The sequence below is a fragment of the Penicillium coprophilum genome, assembly GCF_028826855.1.
Source record: "Penicillium coprophilum strain IBT 35676 chromosome Unknown utg000004l_segment0_segment0, whole genome shotgun sequence".
NCBI lineage: Eukaryota > Fungi > Ascomycota > Eurotiomycetes > Eurotiales > Aspergillaceae > Penicillium > Penicillium coprophilum.
The window spans coordinates 5431029-5453206 of record NW_026622723.1 but is presented as its reverse complement, the minus strand read 5'-3'; the positions used below and the strand labels follow the sequence as shown (position 1 = coordinate 5453206).

At 49.0% G+C, this 22178-nt stretch overlaps 8 protein-coding genes across 8 annotated transcripts; 6 read left to right on the top strand and 2 right to left on the bottom strand.

The window, feature by feature from the left end:
* Positions 1-413: 413 nt before the first annotated feature.
* N7500_006504 (SNARE domain- containing protein) lies at positions 414-1169 on the top strand (the record flags this gene model as incomplete). The annotated part of the gene is made up of 4 exons (XM_056677648.1): positions 414-424; positions 497-694; positions 785-878; positions 966-1169. 4 exons carry the CDS (start codon positions 414-416, stop codon positions 1167-1169), a joined length of 507 nt encoding a protein of 168 aa, XP_056532648.1.
* A 627-nt stretch (positions 1170-1796) lies between these two features.
* Positions 1797-2966, bottom strand: N7500_006503 (uncharacterized protein; the record flags this gene model as incomplete). The annotated part of the gene is made up of 2 exons (XM_056677647.1): positions 1797-2876; positions 2934-2966. The coding sequence occupies 2 exons, from the start codon at positions 2964-2966 to the stop codon at positions 1797-1799; spliced, it is 1113 nt and encodes a 370-aa protein (XP_056532647.1).
* A 2730-nt stretch (positions 2967-5696) lies between these two features.
* N7500_006502 (glutamate synthase (NADH)) lies at positions 5697-12375 on the top strand (the record flags this gene model as incomplete). The annotated part of the gene is made up of 6 exons (XM_056677646.1): positions 5697-5872; positions 5925-5965; positions 6040-9386; positions 9452-10945; positions 11012-12180; positions 12234-12375. The coding sequence occupies 6 exons, from the start codon at positions 5697-5699 to the stop codon at positions 12373-12375; spliced, it is 6369 nt and encodes a 2122-aa protein (XP_056532646.1).
* A 608-nt stretch (positions 12376-12983) lies between these two features.
* On the top strand, positions 12984-13538 carry N7500_006501 (uncharacterized protein; the record flags this gene model as incomplete). The annotated part of the gene is made up of 1 exon (XM_056677645.1): positions 12984-13538. One exon carries the CDS (start codon positions 12984-12986, stop codon positions 13536-13538), a length of 555 nt encoding a protein of 184 aa, XP_056532645.1.
* A 669-nt stretch (positions 13539-14207) lies between these two features.
* On the bottom strand, positions 14208-14828 carry N7500_006500 (EMI1 family protein; the record flags this gene model as incomplete). Its single annotated transcript, XM_056677644.1, has 1 exon — positions 14208-14828. The coding sequence occupies one exon, from the start codon at positions 14826-14828 to the stop codon at positions 14208-14210; it is 621 nt and encodes a 206-aa protein (XP_056532644.1).
* A 277-nt stretch (positions 14829-15105) lies between these two features.
* Positions 15106-17629, top strand: yme2 (uncharacterized protein; the record flags this gene model as incomplete). The annotated part of the gene is made up of 3 exons (XM_056677643.1): positions 15106-15168; positions 15301-17023; positions 17073-17629. The coding sequence occupies 3 exons, from the start codon at positions 15106-15108 to the stop codon at positions 17627-17629; spliced, it is 2343 nt and encodes a 780-aa protein (XP_056532643.1).
* Positions 17630-18216: 587 nt separating this feature from the next.
* On the top strand, positions 18217-19984 carry N7500_006498 (uncharacterized protein; the record flags this gene model as incomplete). Its single annotated transcript, XM_056677642.1, has 2 exons — positions 18217-18467; positions 18520-19984. The coding sequence occupies 2 exons, from the start codon at positions 18217-18219 to the stop codon at positions 19982-19984; spliced, it is 1716 nt and encodes a 571-aa protein (XP_056532642.1).
* A 213-nt stretch (positions 19985-20197) lies between these two features.
* On the top strand, positions 20198-22127 carry ilv3C (putative dihydroxy-acid dehydratase; the record flags this gene model as incomplete). The annotated part of the gene is made up of 3 exons (XM_056677641.1): positions 20198-20603; positions 20673-20884; positions 20955-22127. The coding sequence occupies 3 exons, from the start codon at positions 20198-20200 to the stop codon at positions 22125-22127; spliced, it is 1791 nt and encodes a 596-aa protein (XP_056532641.1).
* Between the last annotated feature and the right edge of the window lie 51 nt (positions 22128-22178).

Here is a 22178-nt window from a genome sequence, read left to right as displayed (position 1 = left end):
CGGTGGTTATGACTTGACCGATTTCCAGCCTACTATGATGTAATAATGTAGACCAGTTGAATATCTCTAGGGCTGTAAATTGGAACAAGCAATGATGTGCCCACTGATTTCTATCATAATAGCCCCCTAATGACCCAATCGACAATAAAGTCCCTATGCGAACAATAACTGCTGTGTATCCCGCATGTCGATTTGAGTACTTTGGCTATCACCTATCACGTGCTGTTCGGCGAATGACAACGCTATGGCCACCTTGATGTTTTGATCTCCGCAAGCATCGAGGACTCAAGCAGTGATCGCCTTGGATTTTGACACTTGCAAAATGCTCGATTACCGCTGAATAACTTATCGATCTGCAATTCATGTCTCCCCTCTCCCTCCGGCACAGACTCTAGCCTTATTTCACGACCGTCATGGCTTCACGGTATAGTTCCACCGTTAAGATCTCGGTTTCTTATGGGGTGTCCTTCGGTTAGCTGATGCAACAGTTCAATAGATTTCCGCGTCAGCGTGATCCTCGTGCCTCCTCGTCTCTCTTCGATCAATACGGCGGTGACTCCCGCCAAGCCAGCAGATCTCCTGCCCAACAACCAGGTGGATACGGGTACGGAGGCTACCCCAGTTCAGCACCTAATGGTTACGCGGGTAGCGGTGCGGCCGGAGCTGGATACCAGAGTGCGTCGCCCGACAAAAAGTGCGTTGAGTGGTCCTTGATTGTTCTGGATTTGAGATCGCTTGTCGTTTCTCTGAGGATGTATAGCTGCTAACCAAGGTCGTCCTATAGGGGACACTACTCCGATGCAGTTCTCTCATCTCTTGAGTCCCAAAATGACGCTGAAGTTGAGGGTATCAGTGCCAAGGTCAAAATGTTGAAGGATGTAAGAAAACTCGCATCTAAACATCCGTACCCAATGAGAGCAGGTGGTCCTTTGAAATGACAATCCGCTGATAGGAAACCCATCTAGATCACAATTGCAATTGGCGATGAAATTCGAGACACCACACACCTGACTGATCTCAACGATTCATTCGATAATACCAGGGTCCGACTCCGCGGGAATATGAAACGCATGCTTCGCATGGCCGAGAGCACCGGCGTCGGCTGGCGAGTCTGGCTCGGCTTCTTTTTCGCTGTCTTCCTTCTGTTCTTCTATGTCTGGATATTCTGAACGTATACCCTTCTTGCTCTAGGGATGCACTCGCCCATGCAGTCGCGCTCTATACCATGTCGATCACGCCCGTCTCCCCCGCCCCTTTATCACGTTTAATCTTTTGTCTTCACGAAAAACCCAGCGACTTGTTCTTCTACCTGATCTCATAGGAACAGTCACCCACTTGACTTATCGGTATCTTCAGCATGAAAATCTTGGCTTTGGCGCTATGAGGTGTTCTGGGACTAAGGATTCTTTGAACTATGTATATGAGAATACATCCCTGTCACTGGCTCAGATGTCGGCCATTTACCGCCTGCTAGATAATCACGTTGGAGATCTGCCTGGTATTCATCCGCGGAGATGATTGAGGGAAAATTGTCCATAAATACCCGAGTATGGTTAGGTTATCTCTGGCTCTTATATTGGAAGACGATCCTAAGTGTACCTTACAAACAAACAATATACAGGGACTGTCCTAGCAGATGAAACCATCTTTGATTGAGATTTACTTCCCAGGAATTTGGATGTTTACTTCAAGATGCCTTCGAAGTTATGCTCATTGGATTTGCATAGGACATGTTATTTCATGAGGAGGAACCATAAGCTGCTGTTAAAACTTCGGCAAAAACTCCCAAGGTCTATCTAGTTCAGACTATCCCTGGGCCCACCAATGTGCCGCGGGAACCTTCTTGCAAACCCGCTTCGTCGACTCCCCTGACTGGTTATGGATGCGCGTAGGTCATCGTCACTGTAAAGCATGCTGCTAGAGTCCAACGCATCGCCACCACCGCTCCAGCGATTGAGGAAACGGCGCTGGGCTTCAGTCTCGGGCTCGCGGGGCAGAGTCGGAGGTGGAAGAAAGCCACCACGACTGTTTGGCGTGCTGGTGCGGAAGTTCTCGGCAAACCTGGTTTGAATGATACTGGGTTCGTTCTCTTCCTCGTCACTCAGCTCCTCTTCGCTATCTGTGTGCTGCCATTCCCCTTCTTGCTCCGAGCCTTGCTCTTCGGCATCAGGGATGTCATCATCGAGATCACGCATCATGCTCTCACTCCCACTCTCACCGTCGGCGGCAGGTATCCCCGCATCTAGATCAGGCTGATTGTCGAAATCGTCCTCGTCCTCGTCATCATCGTCATCATCATACAGACCTGAGCCCTCATAGTCATCATCGGGGAACCCTTCAGGGATGTCATCATCCAAATCGCGCTCCATGTATTCTCCTTCGTCGCCAATTTCATCTTCCTCGAGTCCTTCTTCTCCTTCCTCGATAAGACCAGAGGCCTCCTCCTCCGCATTGGGGATTTCATCATCCAAATCGCGTTCCATGCCTTCGTCCTCTTCTACTTCCTCTCTCTGCATGTCCATATCATCATCCATGATTCCTTCTCCCTCTGCCGCTTCCATCTCAGCAGCAGCAGCTTGTAGTGCCTCTTCGCGCTCCGCTTCCTCTTCTTTCATACCGAGCATTGTTTTCGCACATCCCGCCGGCCTGATCCATGAGTATCCAAATGACGCAATGTTCAATTTTCGAGCGCGTAGCGAACGTTCTTCTGCGGCTAATGTGGCAATTGCGTTGGCAGGAGAGCGAGATGGCATGAATGAGCGATGACTGCTGCCGTTGGCATTACGCCGAGCGAGGTGGTTTGCAGCTGCATTGTCACCTTGTTCATTGGAGGTGGAGCGATATGGTTGGGAAGATCCAAACCAAAGTTCGTGGGACTATCGAGGTGTCAGTTCCCTGTCTGAGAAGCTTGAATCAGCAGAGCTAGTACTTACGTCGCGGGGGGTAATGGATGAAAGGGTGAGCATCACTGCAATTGATTTATTTACGGATTCAGGAATGCTCCTGGTAACTGCTCCGAGATTTCTGGTTATGGAGTTTAGTGGGGATCTGCGGCAGCTTGAAGATACGCGTTTTGTAGCTGTGCTCGTAGCAGTTTTAGTGAAGTGGACACTGGTAGGACTTCACACGTGTTCAGTTGGATGATTGTTTTTTTTTTTTTTTTTTTTTTTTTTTTTTAAAAAAAAAAAAGATAGAAGCAATTCGAGATGTCAATACGCCGTCGCATATAATCAAGTGGAAAGCGAAGGCAGAAAAGGCCGGGAGCTTCATAACCAATCAATTGATGTCTGCGGGGAATGCTCTTGGGCCGTCAGGAATGCTTATCTAACCCTGTCACGTGCATGGAGTCCAGAGCTTCGCATCTATATGGAAAGTGGAGGTTCTATCATATCTCTCCTTCCTAATGTTCAACTATTCGAACCGCGAGATTAGTCTTTTCAAACAATGAAGTATAGTTTTAGTTTCAAGGCAAATACACATTGTCCCCCGCAGCAAAATTCAGTCAACGATACTGGTCTTTGATTAATCCAGGTCCTTGGCTATAGGCACTGCATATGTACTCCGTGCAATGCATGAATCAACTATGTACGGACAGATACCACATATAGACTTGGACCAGCCCACTCTTGGATAGTGGACCATGTGAGGGTCTCAGCCAAATAACTGAGAGCATAGGAATTTCAGACTTGGATACAAGCGAGATCATCTTCAGATTTTCGTGACTGGAGAAATTTCAAAGTTTTCTACAAGACCAAAGTAGACACCTACCACATAGCGGAGACATAGAATATTATCATCAATACGGAGTATAAGAATGCAGACTCTAGAATATTGAATATCTTCCCGGGCTCACCCGATGACCAGCGGTGTGTCTAATGTGTGTGGACGGAAAAAGCCGGGATGTAGCTATTTTCCCGAAAAGACGTGTCTTACTCTCATGACTATAATTGGAGAGAAGGTGAAGATGTGCTCCTTGGTAAAATATTCTACAAAGGGCTCTGGATTATGATGTACGTGAACTTCGAAATCCAATTCCTCCCTGTTTCACCCGACATACTGTAATGGGCTGACATATGGGGGAAAAACAACCTTGGAAGAGAGAGATCAGAGTTATGTATTCTTATTATCATCGATTACCTTATCTCTCTCTCTCGATCTTCATAGGTCTGAACGGATGACTTTCCTCCGGACTCTAGTGAACTCGGTATGGGGTAAAGCCATATTTTTAGAATGCAAAACATGGGGAAACGTGGAATTCCATGTCCATTCCAATTAGCGGAGCTGAGTTCCACGCAGTCGGTATAATGGATGCGAGTACGGAGTACAGGGGAAAGGTAATTAAAAATCCGCAGTTTGAACGTCAAAAAGTAGGGAGACATGGGCTCTGCAAACGGATCCCGAAATCGGGCTATGCTCATTGGCATCTAAGAAAAACTGATAGAGGGGAACCTCGGGAGAGGTTGGCCGTTGTCGGAATGGGTATGGAGTACTGTTACAGGTATTTATGCACCCATAGATATCTTGGGAATGGAATGTTCTAACCACTTGACTCTTTTTTTTTTTTTTTTTCTTTCTATACTTTTGATTTCATACAAGGTACTTTTGAAATGTTGGTACTTTTCACCTGCAGAGAGAGAGAGAGAGAGAGGTAAGCAGACTAAATGCGAGAACCAAAGGCATATCCATGGATATTTACCCCACAAGGTGCAATTGGTAAGCTGTGAGGATTGCTGTGATTTTGTACGGAGTATAGTGTATATTGCACTGAAGTACGGAGTACAACATACAACATAGGTATACAACATATGATATATTGGAATGAGCTCTGATCTTTTTATGGGGCTTATGGGCCTATGGAGCCGCCCCACTGTTGTATGTACCTTGTTTTGAGCTTTTGGTCGAGAAGGAAAAAAAAAGGGAATCTCAGGGGGAAAGGGAAGTTGAAGACCAAAGACTGAAGATAGGATCTAGGATATAATTGAAGATCGAGATACCATGAGAGAGCATCGCTAACGGATATACTATGGAGTAGTAATCAGTTAAATTGACGTAGTAAAGAGCTAACCCTGGATTGTAAATCCTCCACTCTGATTGGTCGAGAGAGGCTTATCTTGGGATGATTTGCACTCCGTAATCATAATGATTATCATTACTTTCTGGCTGTTTGCGTCCAACCATTGTTATGAATGTTGTATAGTGTACACCTGTATACCATCTATATACAGCATCAAAAGAGCATCTATAGCATATATGGAGCATGTAGCAGCATACATAGTAAGTGGCACGTGTAATAGCCTATAGCGTTCTCTCATCTTTCTTTCAACCTCCCCTTACCGTTCCTCTTGGCTGCTTTCTAGCAATTTGCCACGGTAAACTCCCCACCATTGTAATTTTTCCCTTTGGGGTACATCGGGGCTTGCAATCCCCGGACCTGCTGTCCCGCCGTAATCGCCCTCTTTTTTTTTCCTCCCCCCTTCTCCCCCTCCTTTTATTCCCTCCTTCTCTTACCTTTCCCCCTCGATCTTCAATCTCTTTTTTCATTCATAGAAGCTGGGTGATCATTGACCCCTTTGTTCCCTCACCTGCGCTACCTCCTGTGACGACATCGCCTGTCAATCCCCCAAATCGGTGGGGACTTCCTAGGAAACAATCCCCTTCAGTTACCATTCCATTCTCTGTCGGCCCCCGGCGGAAGAATGGGTCTTAACTTGGAGGAGCTCTATGGCAAAGATATAAGTGAAGAACAGGCTCCTCAGGAGTATTCTCAGTACCAATCCCAAAAGGGTTATGGCTGGGCCAATGCTCTGCCAGAGCGGCAAGGTCTGTACGACCCTGAATATGAGAAGGATGCCTGTGGAGTTGGCTTTGCAGCGTGAGTGAGACCCAATTGAAGCCCAGGAGGACCCAATTTCTGACAGAATCAGTCACATCAAGGGCAAGCCAAGCCACAAGATTGTTAGCGATGGTGAGTGCCAATCTTCTAGTTTTTTTTTTGAATTCAAATGACCAGAACAAATGAAGCTGATGACAATTGAACAGCCCGCAATCTGTTATGCAACATGACCCATCGAGGAGCCGTTGGCTCTGATGCACGGGACGGTGACGGTGCTGGTGTGATGACCAGTATCCCACACAAGTTCTTCATTAAGAACTTTGCCCGTGAGGTGGGTGTGGATCTCCCCCCACTGGGACAATATGCTGTCGGCAACTTGTTCTTCAAGCCCGACGAGGAGGCTCTCAAGCAATCCATAGCAAATTTTGAGGAACTGGCCACGACGCTTGGCTTACGCGTTCTTGGCTGGCGTGAAGTGCCACGGGATTCCACTATCCTTGGCCCCGCCGCATTATCTCGAGAGCCCATTATCATGCAGCCATTTGTGGTCTTGAAATCAGCATATGGTGAAGGCAACAAGCCGGAGATTACTGACACTGAGATGTTTGATGAGAGAACTTTCGAGCTTCAGTTGTACGTTCTACGGAAGCGTGCCACTTATGTCATCGGCCTCGGCAACTGGTTCTATCTCTGCTCTCTCAGCAACCGGAACATCGTTTACAAGGGCCAACTCTCTCCCGTTCAAGTGTATACATACTACCATGATTTAGTGAACGTAGATTACGAAGGCCACTTTGCCCTGGTGCACTCTCGATTCTCTACAAACACATTCCCATCCTGGGATCGTGCCCAGCCTCTACGATGGGCTGCCCATAATGGTGAAATCAACACTTTGCGGGGAAATAAAAACTGGATGCGTGCACGAGAGGGTGTCCTGCGGTCAGAGGTCTTTGGTGACGAGCTCGACAAGCTTTACCCTATTGTCGAGGATGGAGGCTCTGACTCGGCTGCGTTCGATAATGTGCTTGAACTACTCATGATTAACGGCGTTCTATCTCTTCCCGAGGCAGTGATGATTATGATTCCGGAGGCCTGGCAGGACAACCCAGCCATGGATCCTGCCAAGTCCGCGTTCTACGAGTGGGCTGCCTGCCAGATGGAACCGTGGGATGGTCCAGCTCTTTTCACTTTCTCTGATGGACGCTATTGCGGTGCTAACCTTGACCGTAACGGTCTCCGCCCCTGCCGTTTCTACGTGATGGACGATGATCGCATCGTCTGTGCTTCCGAGGTCGGCGCAATTGATATTGATCCCGAGAGGGTTGTTCAAAAGGGCCGCTTGCAGCCTGGAAAGATGCTGCTAGTCGATACAGTGGCTGGTCGGATCATTGATGACGCTGAGCTTAAGCAGACGGTTGCCCGCCGCCAGGACTTTGCCGGTTGGTTGGACAAGGGGCTTCTGAAGTTGCCTACTATCAACCAGACGTTACTTGATTCCAAAATTGATCTTTCGTTTGCCTTGGATAGTAACACAATTCAAAATGACCCTCGCCTCCGAGCATTCGGGTACTCCTTTGAACAAGTCAGCTTGATTCTTGGCCCTATGGCCGCAGACTCCAAGGAGGCTTTGGGCTCTATGGGCAATGATGCACCTCTCGCCTGTATTGCTCAGCAGCCTCGCCTCCTCTACGAATACTTCCGCCAGCTCTTTGCTCAGGTCACCAACCCTCCCATTGACCCCATCAGAGAGGCTGTGGTTATGTCCCTCGAATGTTACGTCGGTCCTCAGGGAAACCTGCTGGAAATGGACCCTTCGCAATGTCACCGTCTGCGTTTGCCCTCTCCCATCCTGAGCATTCCCGAGTTTAATGCTCTGAAGAATGTCAACTTAGTCCACAAGGATTGGACGGTGCGGACCATCGATATTACATTCGAGAAGAGCAAGGGAACTGCCGGTTATATTGAAGCGCTTGATTCCATTTGCGATGGTGCTACTGAAGCTATTCAGAATGGCGACAAGGTCATTATTCTCTCCGACCGTGCTACTTCCGCCGACCGTGTTGCAGTCTCTGCCTTGTTGGCTACCGGTCTGGTACACCACTATCTCGTCCGAAATAAGTGGAGATCGCTTGCCGCTCTAGCAGTTGAAACTGCTGAGGCTCGCGAGGTCCACCACCACTGTGTTCTGCTTGGATATGGGGCCGATGCAATCAATCCTTACCTGGCTCTGGAATGTATTCTTAAGATGAACCGGGAGAAGTTGATCCGCAAGGACATCCCCGATGAGAAGGTGATTGAGAACTACAAGTCATCCTGTGATGGTGGTATCCTCAAGGTCATGAGTAAAATGGGTATCTCTACTCTCCAGTCCTACAAAGGTGCCCAGATTTTCGAAGCCCTTGGTATTGATGACAGTGTTATTGATCGCTGCTTCTCCGGTACTGCCAGTCGCATCCGTGGTATCACATTTGATCTTATTGCCCAGGATGCTTTCGCCTTCCACGAGCGCGGCTACCCTTCGCGTCCAATTGTCGAAGTTCCCGGTTTGCCCGAATCCGGCGAGTACCACTGGCGTGATGGAGGGGAGGCCCATATCAACGACCCCACCAGTATTGCCAATGTGCAGGATGCCGTTCGCACCAAGAATGACAAGTCCTACGAGGCCTATGCCAAGTCAGCACATGAGCAGATTAAGAACTGTACTTTGCGTGGCATGCTGGACTTTGATTTTGATCAGAGAACAGCTATTCCCATTGACCAGGTCGAACCTTGGACCGAAATTGTCCGCCGCTTCGTGACCGGTGCCATGTCCTATGGATCCATCTCCATGGAATCCCACTCTACAATCGCCATTGCCATGAACCGCTTAGGCGGCAAGTCCAACACTGGCGAGGGTGGCGAAGATGCTGAGCGTAGCAAGAGAATGGAGAATGGCGACACGATGCGATCTGCCATCAAGCAGATTGCTTCGGGTCGTTTCGGTGTTACATCCAACTACCTAGCTGACGCGGATGAGCTGCAGATCAAGATGGCCCAGGGTGCCAAGCCCGGTGAGGGTGGTGAATTACCCGGCCATAAGGTCGTTGGCCCCATTGCTCGCACTCGGTTCTCCACACCGGGAGTTGGTCTTATCTCTCCACCCCCGCACCACGACATCTACTCTATTGAAGATCTGAAGCAACTGATCTATGATCTTAAGTGCTCTAACCCCCGAGCTCGTGTCTCCGTTAAGCTCGTATCTGAGGTTGGCGTTGGTATCGTCGCCTCTGGTGTGGCAAAGGCCAAGGCTGATCACATCTTGATCTCTGGTCATGATGGTGGTACCGGTGCCTCGCGTTGGACCGGTATCAAGTATGCCGGTCTTCCTTGGGAATTGGGTCTTGCAGAGACTCATCAGACTCTGGTTTTGAACGATCTTCGTGGTCGTGTTGTGGTTCAGACTGATGGCCAAATTCGCACCGGCCGTGACCTTGCCATCGCCTGTCTGCTTGGAGCGGAAGAATATGGGTTTGCCACAACTCCTTTGATCGCATTAGGATGCATTATGATGAGGGTGAGTATATTCCAATCTCTAGCTTTCTTAAATGAGCGACCTACTAACAAAGACATTTTCTCTAGAAATGTCATCTGAATACCTGTCCTGTTGGTATCGCGACTCAAGATCCCGAACTGAGGCAGAAGTTCAAGGGCACACCGGAGCATGTTATCAACTTCTTCTATTATGTCGCTAATGAGATGCGTGCTATCATGGCTAAGCTGGGCGTTCGCTCGGTCAACGAGATGGTCGGCCGTGCTGAGCTGCTCAAGGTCCGGGACGATATTCGTAATGTCAAGCAGGAACGGATTGACCTTTCGCTTATCCTGACCCCCGCTCACTCGCTTCGCCCTGGAGTCGCTACGTACAATGTTCGCAAGCAAGATCATCGCCTTCACACCCGGTTGGACAACAAGTTGATTGCTGAATCGGAGCTCGCTCTTGAGAAAGGTCTACCCTGCCGAATTGAGTGTGATATCGTTAATACCGACCGTGCTTTGGGTGCTACTCTCTCATATCAGATCAGCAGACGCTATGGCGAGGCTGGTCTTCCTCAGGATACCATCCACGCGAACATCAAGGGCTCTGCCGGTCAGTCCTTTGGTGCCTTCCTCGCCCCCGGTGTTACTCTTGAGCTTGAGGGTGATGCCAACGACTATGTTGGCAAGGGTCTGTCTGGTGGCCGTCTCATTGTCTACCCCCCGCGCGGAGGCGCTTTCAAGGCCGAAGAAAACGTCATTGTCGGTAACACCTGTCTTTACGGTGCTACCCGCGGAACTTGCTATTTCCGTGGTATGGCTGCTGAGCGTTTCGCTGTCCGTAACTCCGGTGCCACTGTTGTCGTTGAGGGTGTTGGTGACCACGGATGCGAGTACATGACTGGTGGTCGTGTACTCAACCTCGGACCCACTGGCCGCAACTTCGCTGCTGGTATGTCTGGTGGTATTGCCTATGTTCTAGATAAGAACCAGGACTTCCATTCCAAGGTCAATCTGGAGATGGTTGAGATATCTAGCATCGAAGACCCATCGGAGATTGCCTTTGTTCGTGGGTTGGTTGAAGACCACCACCATTACACTGGCTCTGAGTTGGCTGCTCGCATCCTGCTCGATTTCACTCGTGCTCTCCCCCACTTCGTCAAGGTCCTGCCAACCGACTACAAGCGCGTCATGGAGGAGGAGGCTGCTAAAGCGGAGGCTGCTAAGAAAGCCGAATTCACTCTTCCTCGGCTTCCCAGCACCCCGGGCAAAGCCGAGAAGGCGAAGGTTGATGATTCCAAGAAGACTGACTTGCTGGACATTGAAGACAGTATCAGCGATTCGAAGACCGAGAAGAAACGTTCTGCGTTGATATTGGACAAAACAAGAGGTTTCATGAAGTACAGCCGCCGCAGTGAGAAGTATCGCAACGCGACAACCCGTACTCGCGACTGGGGCGAGATCTCCCACCGCCTCAGCGAGGATGAGCTCAAGTACCAGTCTGCTCGTTGCATGGACTGTGGTGTTCCATTCTGTCAATCCGATACTGGCTGCCCCATTTCTAACATCATTCCTAAGTGGAACGAGTTGGTTTTCCAGGTATCCCTCGTGCCCCAAATTTCATCTCTTAGTCAAATGACTGACCTGTGCTAACTTAATCTCCAGAACCAGTGGCAGGATGCTCTAAACCGTCTACTCATGACCAACAACTTTCCCGAGTTCACCGGCCGTGTCTGCCCTGCACCTTGCGAAGGCTCATGTGTCTTAGGCATCAATGAAGATCCCGTCGGTATCAAATCCATCGAGTGCGCGATCATTGACCGTGGATTTGAGATGGGCTGGATGGTTCCCTGTCCTCCTAAGACCCGCTCTGGCAAGACCATTGCTATCATCGGCTCTGGGCCTGCTGGCTTAGCTGCTGCAGATCAACTCAACCGCGCTGGTCATAGCGTCACTGTCTATGAGCGTGCCGATAGAATGGGTGGTCTTCTCATGTATGGTATTCCCAATATGAAGCTTGACAAGAAGGTTGTCCAGCGCCGTATCGATCTCATGGCCGCTGAAGGTATCAAGTTCGTTGCGAGCACTGCTGTTGGCCCTGACTGCGAGGTTTCTCTACAGTCGCTTCGTGCCGTAAACGACGCTGTCATCGTGGCTACTGGTGCCACTGTTGCGCGTGATCTCAAGGTCACTGGTCGCGAACTGGATGGCGTGCACTTTGCCATGCAGTTCTTGCATAAGAACACCAAGTCCCTCCTCGACTCTGGTCTTTCGGATGGCGAATACATCTCCGCCAAGGACAAGCATGTCGTCGTCATTGGTGGTGGTGATACCGGCAACGATTGTATCGGTACCTCTGTCCGCCATGGTGCCAAATCGGTGACCAACTTCGAGCTGTTGCCCCAGCCTCCCCCAGAACGTGCCCGTGACAATCCCTGGCCTCAGTGGCCTCGTATCTACCGTGTTGACTATGGTCACACTGAGGTCAAGACGCACATGGGCAAGGACCCACGTGAGTACTGTGTCATGTCGACCGAGTTTGTTGACGATGGCAACAACCACGTCAAGGGCATCAACACTGTCCGGGTCGAGTGGACTAAGAGCGCTACTGGTGGCTGGGACATGAAGACCGTCGAGGGCAGTGAGCAATTCTTCCCCGCCGACCTTGTCCTTCTCTCTATGGGATTCTTGGGCCCCGAGGATCGCGTCCTTGGTGAGGATATTGAGCTCGACCCTCGCAAGAACATCAAGACTCCTCCCGGCCACTACTCGACCAACATCCCCGGTGTCTATGCGGCGGGTGACTGTCGCCGAGGACAGTCTTTGATTGTCTGGTAAGTTTTCGTCCAGTTCTTATAGATAGAAATTTGTACTAAAATGATTCTAGGGGTATCAACGAAGGTCGCCAGTGTGCTCGCGAAGTGGATTCTTTCCTCAGCGGAACTAGTTCCCAGCTCCCAGTCACCGGTGGTATAGTCCGTCGTCCTGCCATTGACTCCGTCCCCCAACCCACTGAGGTCGCTGCTTAATCTAGCGGTGCACGACATGTTTACGACTTTGACGGCCATTATCATGCTAAAATTTCATTCCAACGCGGAAAAGTTGAACAAATGGGATAAACACTCGTGACTTAGACGGGACTCCACGGGGTTGGTTCTCTGCGCAAATGAAAAAATCCTCCAGTACTGCGCTCACTTGAGCTTTGCTTTCTACGTCTTATTTTCTTGGTTTAATTTTCATCTTTCATTTTTGATTCAGCGTTTTTACCCATGGCTTCTTTTCGTTCTTCAAACTTGCAAGGTGTTCAGAGCGTCTGCCACTCGGTGATATCTTTTTTTTTTTGTTGTACATAGCTTTTCTGCAAATTCGACTATGCTCCATCATTATTTCAATCTCTGTAAACCCAAAAGATATCTTGTCTTTTTGTGAAAGAACAAAGAGCTGAAGAGTCGACAATGACTTTATGCTTCTTTCTTTTGGCAAATTCCCTTGTTAAACTTGCATGACTGACTTTGATGGCAACACTATATAACTGTCCTTGTCTATCCCGTGCTTTTCCGGATCATGCCATTCCATTCATCCATCCTAATTGACCCGGGTAGCCTATTCCATAGCACAGATCCTATCTATCGCACACATGGGCAACGAAGCCGCCAAGACAACCGAGGCCGCGAGCGACCTCAATCCAAACGGCTTCGTCACTGACCGCAAGATTGATGGGGAGCGACGTTCCCTCCGCCATTATAATGATGGTCGAGTATCGGGACGCGGTAGGAGTGTCGGGTCAGACCTCCGAACAAAGATGCACAAGAACTGTACGAAGACCAGAGGTCGCGCCAGGCCTCTCACCTCCCACCCCGGGGAATCGAGCGATCGTTCTACTCCAGCTGCTGGGCCCAGTCCATCTGATATCGCTGAGATCACTGCTGCCGTGGCCAAGCTCAAAACTGACCATCCCACTAGCGCGAAAGTAAAAAGACTCAGCAAGAAGTTGAACCCCAATGCCGATTCGACGATTGAGACTGTGACTCTACGAAAGGTCACTTCTTCCTCTGTAGCTAGTGTGGTCTCCTCTAGGTGCAGCACTGGCAGCAGGAGTTCTGTCAATGCTAGGATAGCGGATATTGAAGATCGAATAAGGAATCACATCAAACCACGGCTCCTGTCTATAAGGGAGGAAGACGAAGAGTAATAAAAGAATGGAATTCTGGATTGGGCAACTAGAGAATCGGAGTATATCACCTTGGTTATCTGCCTTTCATTGAATTACAGGATGCTAGCTTCTTGAACTGTTCTCTAAACTGTACCATATGACCTTGCTTCGTAGTTGAGCCTTGATATGCAGGGTGACTACTCACAGCGTCCCAGCCTCTGTCGGCCCGTGCGTTTGGGATTTCCGCTTTGATGTCCCGAGACATTTCTATTGTATCTACGGAGTATGTTTTAGACATTTGGGAATTCTGCTAGTTCTTTCTTCTGGTTTCTAGTCCATTCATTGATGCGGCGTTTCTTGAAGCGTCTCTTGGGGCATTTTACGCCAATTGATCAATTTCAGCATCAGTAACTCTCTTCAGTAACTTCTTTTTTTAATAAATTGGGGGCAAGTTGAGATAGCCCACACAGAGTAAATGGAAGGAGAATAATAAGCTTGGAGCATGTAGAACTGTACAGTGTACGGAGTAGGTGCTAATAACGATCTCTAAGGCGCTATATGTGATCTGTAGGGTCATCCATATGACCATCGAACAAATGCTGATAATACAACAGGGAAATGGAGAAAACCATATTATACATGACTGAATGAAATAAAAGGTGCATATCTACATATCGTAACAAGGAGGGCAGAGAGAAACCAGGGACATCATGGAACTGCCTGTTCCGCCTGTTGTTTCGCTGCTTCATCTTCCGCCTTCATCTCCTGCCACATTGCGGCAAAATTTCCCTTGAATGACTCTTTGGCTGGGTCTAGCCGCACATCCCAGACATCCTCACTGCTGGGGCCTGTCTTATACTTGATCGACTTCTTCCGGTTGTGGTCTCGGATCTCTCTCCTGCGCAAATCGTCCGGCCACGTTCGTGTCTTCATGCACAGCCATAGATTATCCCAGTGTTCGCTGCATGATCGCAGTTCTCCATATCGATATACATTCACAAACTGGCCTCCGAAAGACTGACAGAAGAAGGCGTAGTCGAAGGCATTGCGGCAGGACATGGTATCTTGGTAGAGGGATTCGGGAGAGATGGGTGATGAAGGTATTTGAGATTCTGGTAACGGATTGCCCTCAGGGGTTAGCCCTGTCCGTTTTGAGAGCGACGCATCCTCTGCTCTGAGATCGGCCAGGATTTGGTTGAATTCCAAGTCGGCTTGTTCGTCGGGGGTCAAGGTCTTCGATGGTGGATTCTGCTTTGCTGGCTCTAAAGGAATTGTAGGTGGAATATCCTTGGGGACGTCCTTGTTATTTGATCCCCACAGCCAGCCCATTTTGTTTTGCGAGAGGAAAGGATTGATGGGTCTTTCGCGACACCTGGAAATCGCGAGGTTATCTTTTTTCGCGGTGATCAATATATCACGTGGCACCGATAACCGGTGATAGTCACAAACCGACGTCATTCATTTGGCACATATAAACAACTTGATCGCTCTTCCAAGCTTTTATCCCCTTCTATTCGGTATGTGTCTGTGACTAGAATGAGACACCTACTTTTAGCAAAAGGTCCACTGGCCGTCTGGCCTTCCACACGCTCTCATGTCAGCGCCAATGCGTCCCGGGGTTGGAGACCTCCGCATTGGGGACGCTCTACGATACGATGCATATCTTCTAGTATTAAATCGGGACACATTTCAGTGGGGGAAAATGAAGGCATTATCTATGTTAACAGTGAGCGCCAAACCATTAGGTGCTATCATGTCTACCTGCTAACCAGCGTTAGATATATTTCCGCACCGATTACAGTGGCTGCTGCGGGGACCCCTCAGCCATATTCAACCCCTGGAGGGAATTTTGGCACGAGTCAACAATCCAGAACTAGCAGCAGCTGACCCGGCTCGTATTGTGCAGCGAGCTTTGCCCAAAGAACTAAACCTGGAGATCAAAGAGGTCGTGACGAGGTACAAAGAAGGAGGCGCCTTCTTGAAGTATGCACTTAAGTCCGACATCAGCAACGAAAGTATCCAGAATGCAATCAAAGATCATCTGAGAGCCAGTCCTATTACGCCATGGTTTAATCCGTTCCTGAAAGTCGATGCAGACCTTGTTCGCGGAACGCCGTGGATCGAAGACCTCTATCGAATCCCAAGCCAGACTCTAAAGGTCGAGTTCTTGCCAACGTCCCCAGATAACTCAGCGGTGGAATTAACTCAAGAGACTCTGTACTCACTGTTCCGACCTTACGGCAAAATTTTGGACATCCAAACACAGTCTTCAGATTCGAAGGTCGAACCACGATATGCAACATTGCGATTCGAACGCCCTCGGTTCGCCGTCATGGCCAGGAACTGCATGCATGGATTTATTGTATCCGAAAAGGGTGGTGGTGGCAAGTCCGGCACAAGATTCAGGATCAACTACGAGCGCAAGATTAAGCTGTTTATGATCAAGGATTGGATTTTGAACCACCCGAGGCTGGTGATACCTGCTATAGCTGCTCTGATAGCCGCAATAACGGTCATTGTCTTCGATCCAATTCGCACGTTCTTCATCACGCTCAAAATCAAGTCGTCGTTCCAGAGCGGAGAGAATCCAGTCCTGCAGTGGGTTCGCGAACAGGCCAGCAAAGCCAGCATGTTCTCATTTGGGAAGCGAAAGTCGGACCCGCGAGGTCTTGCGGCTATCTGGGAAGACCGACAACAAGAGATTGCGCAACTGCGAGCCTGGCTGACGGAGACCGCGGATACCTTCATTGTCATCTATGGTCCACGGGGCTCTGGGAAGCGCGAATTGGTTCTGGAGCAAGCTCTGAAAGAGCACAAATATAAGGTCATCATTGACTGCAAGCAAATTCAAGATGCTCGGGGTGATACAGCCAAGATCTCCCGAGCAGCCGCCCAGGTCGGCTACCGGCCGATTTTCTCTTGGATGAACAGCATCAGCAGCTTCATTGACCTCGCTGCGCAGGGAATGATTGGCACCAAAGCTGGCTTCTCTGAGACGCTAGATGCGCAGTTGAGCAAGATCTGGCAGAACACCGGTGTCGCCATGAAGCGAGTCGCCTTGGAAGGCAGACGAAAGGACGACAAAGACTTCAACATGTCCGAAGATGAATACCTGGAGGCCCATCCTGAAGTGAGGCCTGTTGTTGTAATTGACAATTTTGTCTATGACGCGGATGATAGTGTCGTGCTCGACAAACTTACTGAATGGGCGGCTGGTTTGACATCCGCAAACATCGCCCATGTTGTCTTCTTGACAACCGACTCCTCATTCGCAAAACCATTGAGCAAATCCATGCCTAATCAAGTGTTCCGCACAATTGCCTTGGGTGACTGCTCGCTCCAAGTTGGTCGTCGTTTCGTGCTGAGTCATCTTGATACAGAGGCAGGAAACAGTGACGATGAGCAGGACGCAAGGCGCAAAGAGACGCTTCATAGCCTGGATTATTGTATCAAGGTGCTGGGTGGTCGAGTCACTGACTTGGAGTTCATGGCCCATCGGATTGAGGCCGGGGAGACACCCGAAGGTAAATTTATTTTTTGTCTTACCTCAAAATTCTATTAACCATTGCATAGCTGCCGTGGACCGTATCATCGAACAATCGGCGTCTGAAATTCTGAAAATATTCATTCTCGGAACAGAGTCGATTGCACCTCAATGGACCCGTGAACAGGCGTGGTATCTGATCAAATCCATCGCCAACTCGAAGGAAGGAAGCCTGCTGTACACCAAAGTCCTCCTCGAGGATATATTCAAGGATAATGGCGAGGCCACTCTCCGGGCACTAGAGCAAGCAGAGCTCGTCTCCATCGGAACCGACAAAGGATTTCCTCGATACGTCAAGCCCGGGAAACCCGTTTATCGAGCTGCTTTCCAACGCCTGGTTGCGAACAAGACCCTGCAGAGCCGCCTTGATCTGCTAATTCTCTCACAGCTCATCGGCAACGAGAATTCAAGTATCAGAAAGTATGAGGAGGAGCTACAGGTCCTTGGCTCGTTGCCCAAGTACCCCTGGGAGCTAACTACCCGAATCGAATGGCTTCTGCGCAAAGTTCACGGATCACAATCAAAGATACTCAAGTATGAGTGTGAAAGTGCTGCGTTGTCGAAGTCTTTGCAGAAGGAGAATTGAGCTTTTATCTACTGTATATCAATCTCAACTCAACATCGCTCCATATTACTGGCAGTATCACAATCATGTAAATATCATCACCTTTGATTTGATATTAAAAAAAGTCAAATACTATGCTGCAGTAGACCTTGGCACTGAATCTAGTCCTTTTTGTTCGACTCCTGTTTTGTGAAGCTTAAATTCATCATGGATATAGATCTGCTGTTAGGGAAGTATCAACGCAGATCAAGTCATGATATCAACTTCAATCCGAGCCCTCCCAAGGGGTTTTATTTGATTTCAATATAGAAATCAAGCACAATCTCTTTTGAAAATATCAAAAGTCAATGAAAGTCACCAACAAAATTAGAACCCAACTGAGACCAACGAGCTTAGTAAGCCACCAAAAAAGACCCCGGCCACTTGCCATCGTGTCTCCCTTCACCCTGCAACTGGGATATATCAATGGGAAGTTCCTTGGAGTTGATCAATTCAAGTTGTCGGCTACACCATACTACGTAACTAGAGCCCTGAAGGGGTGCTGGCGCTATAAACCCGTGTTATCCTGCATGGCAGGGTTTGTTCTAGACAACATTGATTCGATCACAATGGAGAAGCATGAAGCCTTGAGTCTTATACAGGCCTTGCGTGAGAAATATTTCAGTATAAACTGGTCAACAGTTTTTGCTGTTGTGGTGTTCATATGCATCACAACCCGGATTCTCTCGGGGCTTCAGAGTCGACGTGAACGAGACCCTTCAAACATACAGACGGTGCGACAAGCACCTTATTGGTTTCCCTGGATTGGACATGGCCCTGCTTTATTATGGAATCATGTCCCCTTTTTTACAAGAACTCGGTTGGGTTTTCACCATCTCGTCATTCTATCGCACCTACTAATGCCATTATAGAGAATCGATGAATGAGCCGGTCTTTGGCATTTACCTTCGCGGCATGAGGTACACTGCTGTAACTTCGCCATCTATGATGAAAACTGTTTTTTCTAAACCTGCCACATCAACCAACCAGTTGCTTGATCAGGTTCTGCAAAACGTCTTTGGCGACCGCAGCCTCATCCGCAATCTGGATTTAGATTGTAACCAAGGAGTTAGCGACCGGGCTTCTACCATCCTCAGTGAGGATGCTTTTGTCGCTGAAGCTTCGTCTACCATGACCCGACTGGTGCAGCGCGACATGCCAAATCTGGTGAGCTTCTGTCGAAGTATCGTTGACCAATACCCCTGGGAGCGTGGAATCAGTGGAGTGGAAGTTCCCGATGAAGGGGACCAGACAGTTTGTGAGGCCAATCTGTTTGCGCTTGTGAGCAATTTTATTGGTCATGTCACTTCTACTTTCTTGATGGGAGAGGCTTTTGTGGAAAATTTCCCCAATCTCTCGGAAGATCTTGGAAGAATCGATGATTGCTTTCTGACATTGTTCGCTGGCACTCCTCGCTGGGTCCCGCACCCAGCAGCGTCAGCAGGGCATGCGGCGAGTAATCGGCTTTGCCACATCTTTTCGATCTTCCATCGAGCTTTTACTGCTTGGGACGATGGGATTGACACCGGTGTTGAACTGCGTGATCTTGACGATGTCTCTGAACTGGTCAAAGATAGGATGCGAACTTTCCGCAAATTGGAGCTATCTCCAGGTGCCAGTGCTGCAGGGCACTTGTCTCTATATTACGATCTGATTGAACATACCACCAAGATCACTTTTTGGACAATCACTCATCTCTTTGCCGAACCTTCACTTCTCGATCAAGTCCGCAAAGAAATTTCCTCTTACGTGGTAGCTTCTAGACTCACTCGCGAGGAAACAGGCTTTCCCTTCGATGAACCTCCTCGTCTCTCTCTGGATATTGAAAAAGTGCTCCCTTCTTGTCCACTATTCAAAGCATGTTACTACGAGACTGTGCGTCTCCATTCAGCAGGAATTTCATTCAAGAAGCTGGCGTCCGACGTGATACTTTCCGAGTCGGCCGAAGAAGCTGCTCATGGCCAAGCTGAGCCCCGTACATACCAAATTGCAAAAGGCGAGGGTATCATTGTCCCCCATGGTGCCCATCACCATGATGCTCGGTACTTCTCAAACCCGGAGCAGTATGACCCTCTACGATTTCTTGTGACTGATCCTGCAACGGGGAAACAGCGGGCTGATCCAAGCATCATTGCGCCCTTTGCGGATGGACTATATGGTTCAACCAACAATGGCTTCACTGAGCGAGCTATCTTGACTTTTATTGCCGGTATTGTGGCCTTGTGGGAGATTGAGCCCACAGGTGGTAAATCCCTCTCAGTTCCCGGGCACAGGACTAGCTGGGGTGCTTTCCGACCGACCAAGGAGCTGCGAGTGAAGATAAAGTTGAGAGTGTAGAGTATAGATTGTATTGGAGCATTGAATAGATCAGCGTTTTATCATGGAGGACCTGATATTTCTTTTATACGCGAATTTTCGGCTCGGACTATTATCCGGATCGGCCTTGCACCGATGACACCATCTCCCCCATGGAGGGGAATATATAAGTCGCTTGAGATATTCGAGACGCAGTTCCTCGATAGCTTTAAAACCCCCGAAAACAAAAGAAAAATGGAACAAGATCCCAACAGAGACTATGATCTTACAATTCCAGTCACGTCCACATCTGGACTTCGCCAGGGTCTAACATCCTATGGAGATGCCCATTTCTCTCTCTTTCTTCGAAAAGTTTTTATCAAGGCACTTGGTTATTCAGAAGATGCGCTTTCACGTCCAATAGTGGGTATCATCAACACTTTTTCAGGGTTCAATCCCTGCCATGCCAATGTGCCCCAGCTCATTGAGGCTGCCAAGCGCGGCGTGCAACTTAATGGAGGATTGGCAATAGAATTTCCTACGATCAGTGTCGCCGAGTCATTCTCACATCCTACCAGCATGTTCTTGCGGAACCTCATGAGCATGGATACGGAGGAGATGATCCGAGCCCAACCGTTGGATGCTTGTATCATGATCGGCGGTGGGTTCCAATCGTTTGGTTTTAGCATTGCGTTCTTAGTATCTGAGAATCTCCGCTGACAGTATCTAGGGTGTGATAAAACCGTCCCTGCTCAGTTGATGGGTGGCATTTCCGCTAACAAACCAATCCTACCACTCATCACTGGTCCAATGATGCCAGGGAGCCACCGCGGCCAGCGTATTGGGGCCTGTACGGACTGCCGAAACAATTGGGCCGCTTTTCGAGCGGGTGAGATTGACCTTGAGGAAATCTCGGCCATCAACGAAGAGCTTGCTCCAACGGTATGTGCAGATGCGATGTCATCAGATCAAAAACCATTCACTCCGCTAATCGCAATAACTACACGTTCAGATAGGTACATGCGGTGTCATGGGAACTGCCAGCACAATGGCTTGTCTGACTGCTGCGTTGGGAATGATGCCGCTTCGGGGCGCAACTGCACCAGCAGTATCATCTGCGAGATTGCGAATTGCTGAGGAAACCGGCGCAAATGCAGTCGCAACTGCTAAATCAAAGAGAAAACCACAAGAGATCTTGACTAAGGAATCTTTCTGGAATGCCATCACAGTGCTCCAGGCCATTGGGGGCTCGACAAATGCCGTTGTTCATCTGCTGGCTATTGCAAATAGACACCCAGAACTGCAGGGAGCCATCACTTTAGATACCATTGAGGAAATTGGCCGCAAAACTCCGCTCTTAATTGATCTCAAGCCGAGTGGAGATAACTATATGAATGACTTCCATAATGCAGGAGGCATGGTGGCGCTGTTGCAGGTGCTTCGACCCCTGCTCCATTTATCTGCAGTGACAATCACTGGGCAAACGTTGGGTGAGGTTCTCGATGCGTCTCAGTCCAAGCGGCTTTCTTTTGCGCAACAAATTATTCGACCGATGTCGGACCCTTTGTTTCCCTCGTCATCCCTGGCTGTTCTGCGTGGCAACCTTGCCCCAAATGGAGCGGTCCTTAAAGTCTCAGCGTCAAAGTATCGTCACTTACTCTCTCACACTGGATCGGCCGTAGTGTTCAAGAATTCGGCCGACCTTGCTCAGCGGATCGATGATCCAAACCTAGTTGTGACGAGGGACAGTGTGCTGGTCCTAAAAAACATTGGTCCGATTGGAAATCCCGGTATGCCAGAGGCTGGCCTTATACCGATCCCAAAGAAGTTAGCAGAGGCAGGAGTCAAGGATATGCTACGACTTTCAGATGGTCGGATGTCGGGGACGGCGGGCGGAACCATTATTCTCCATATCTCGCCAGAAGCTGCACTGCCAGAGTCACCATTTGGCGTGGTGGAGACTGGTGACTTGATCATTTGTGATATAGAGACAAGGAAGTTGCACTTGGAAGTTTCCGAAGCGGTATTGCAGACTCGAATTGAGAAACGCAGACAAAGTCTTGTAGGAGACACACAGGCAAGAAAGCAGAGGAGAGGTTACCGCGGGTTGTATGAGCGATCGGTGAACCAAGCCCACGAGGGAGCAGATTTTGACTTCTTAGCAGCTGGAGGTACCAGCACGTAGAATCAATTTCAGATGAGGATCAAATACCAAATGATTCGAACTTTGATCCAT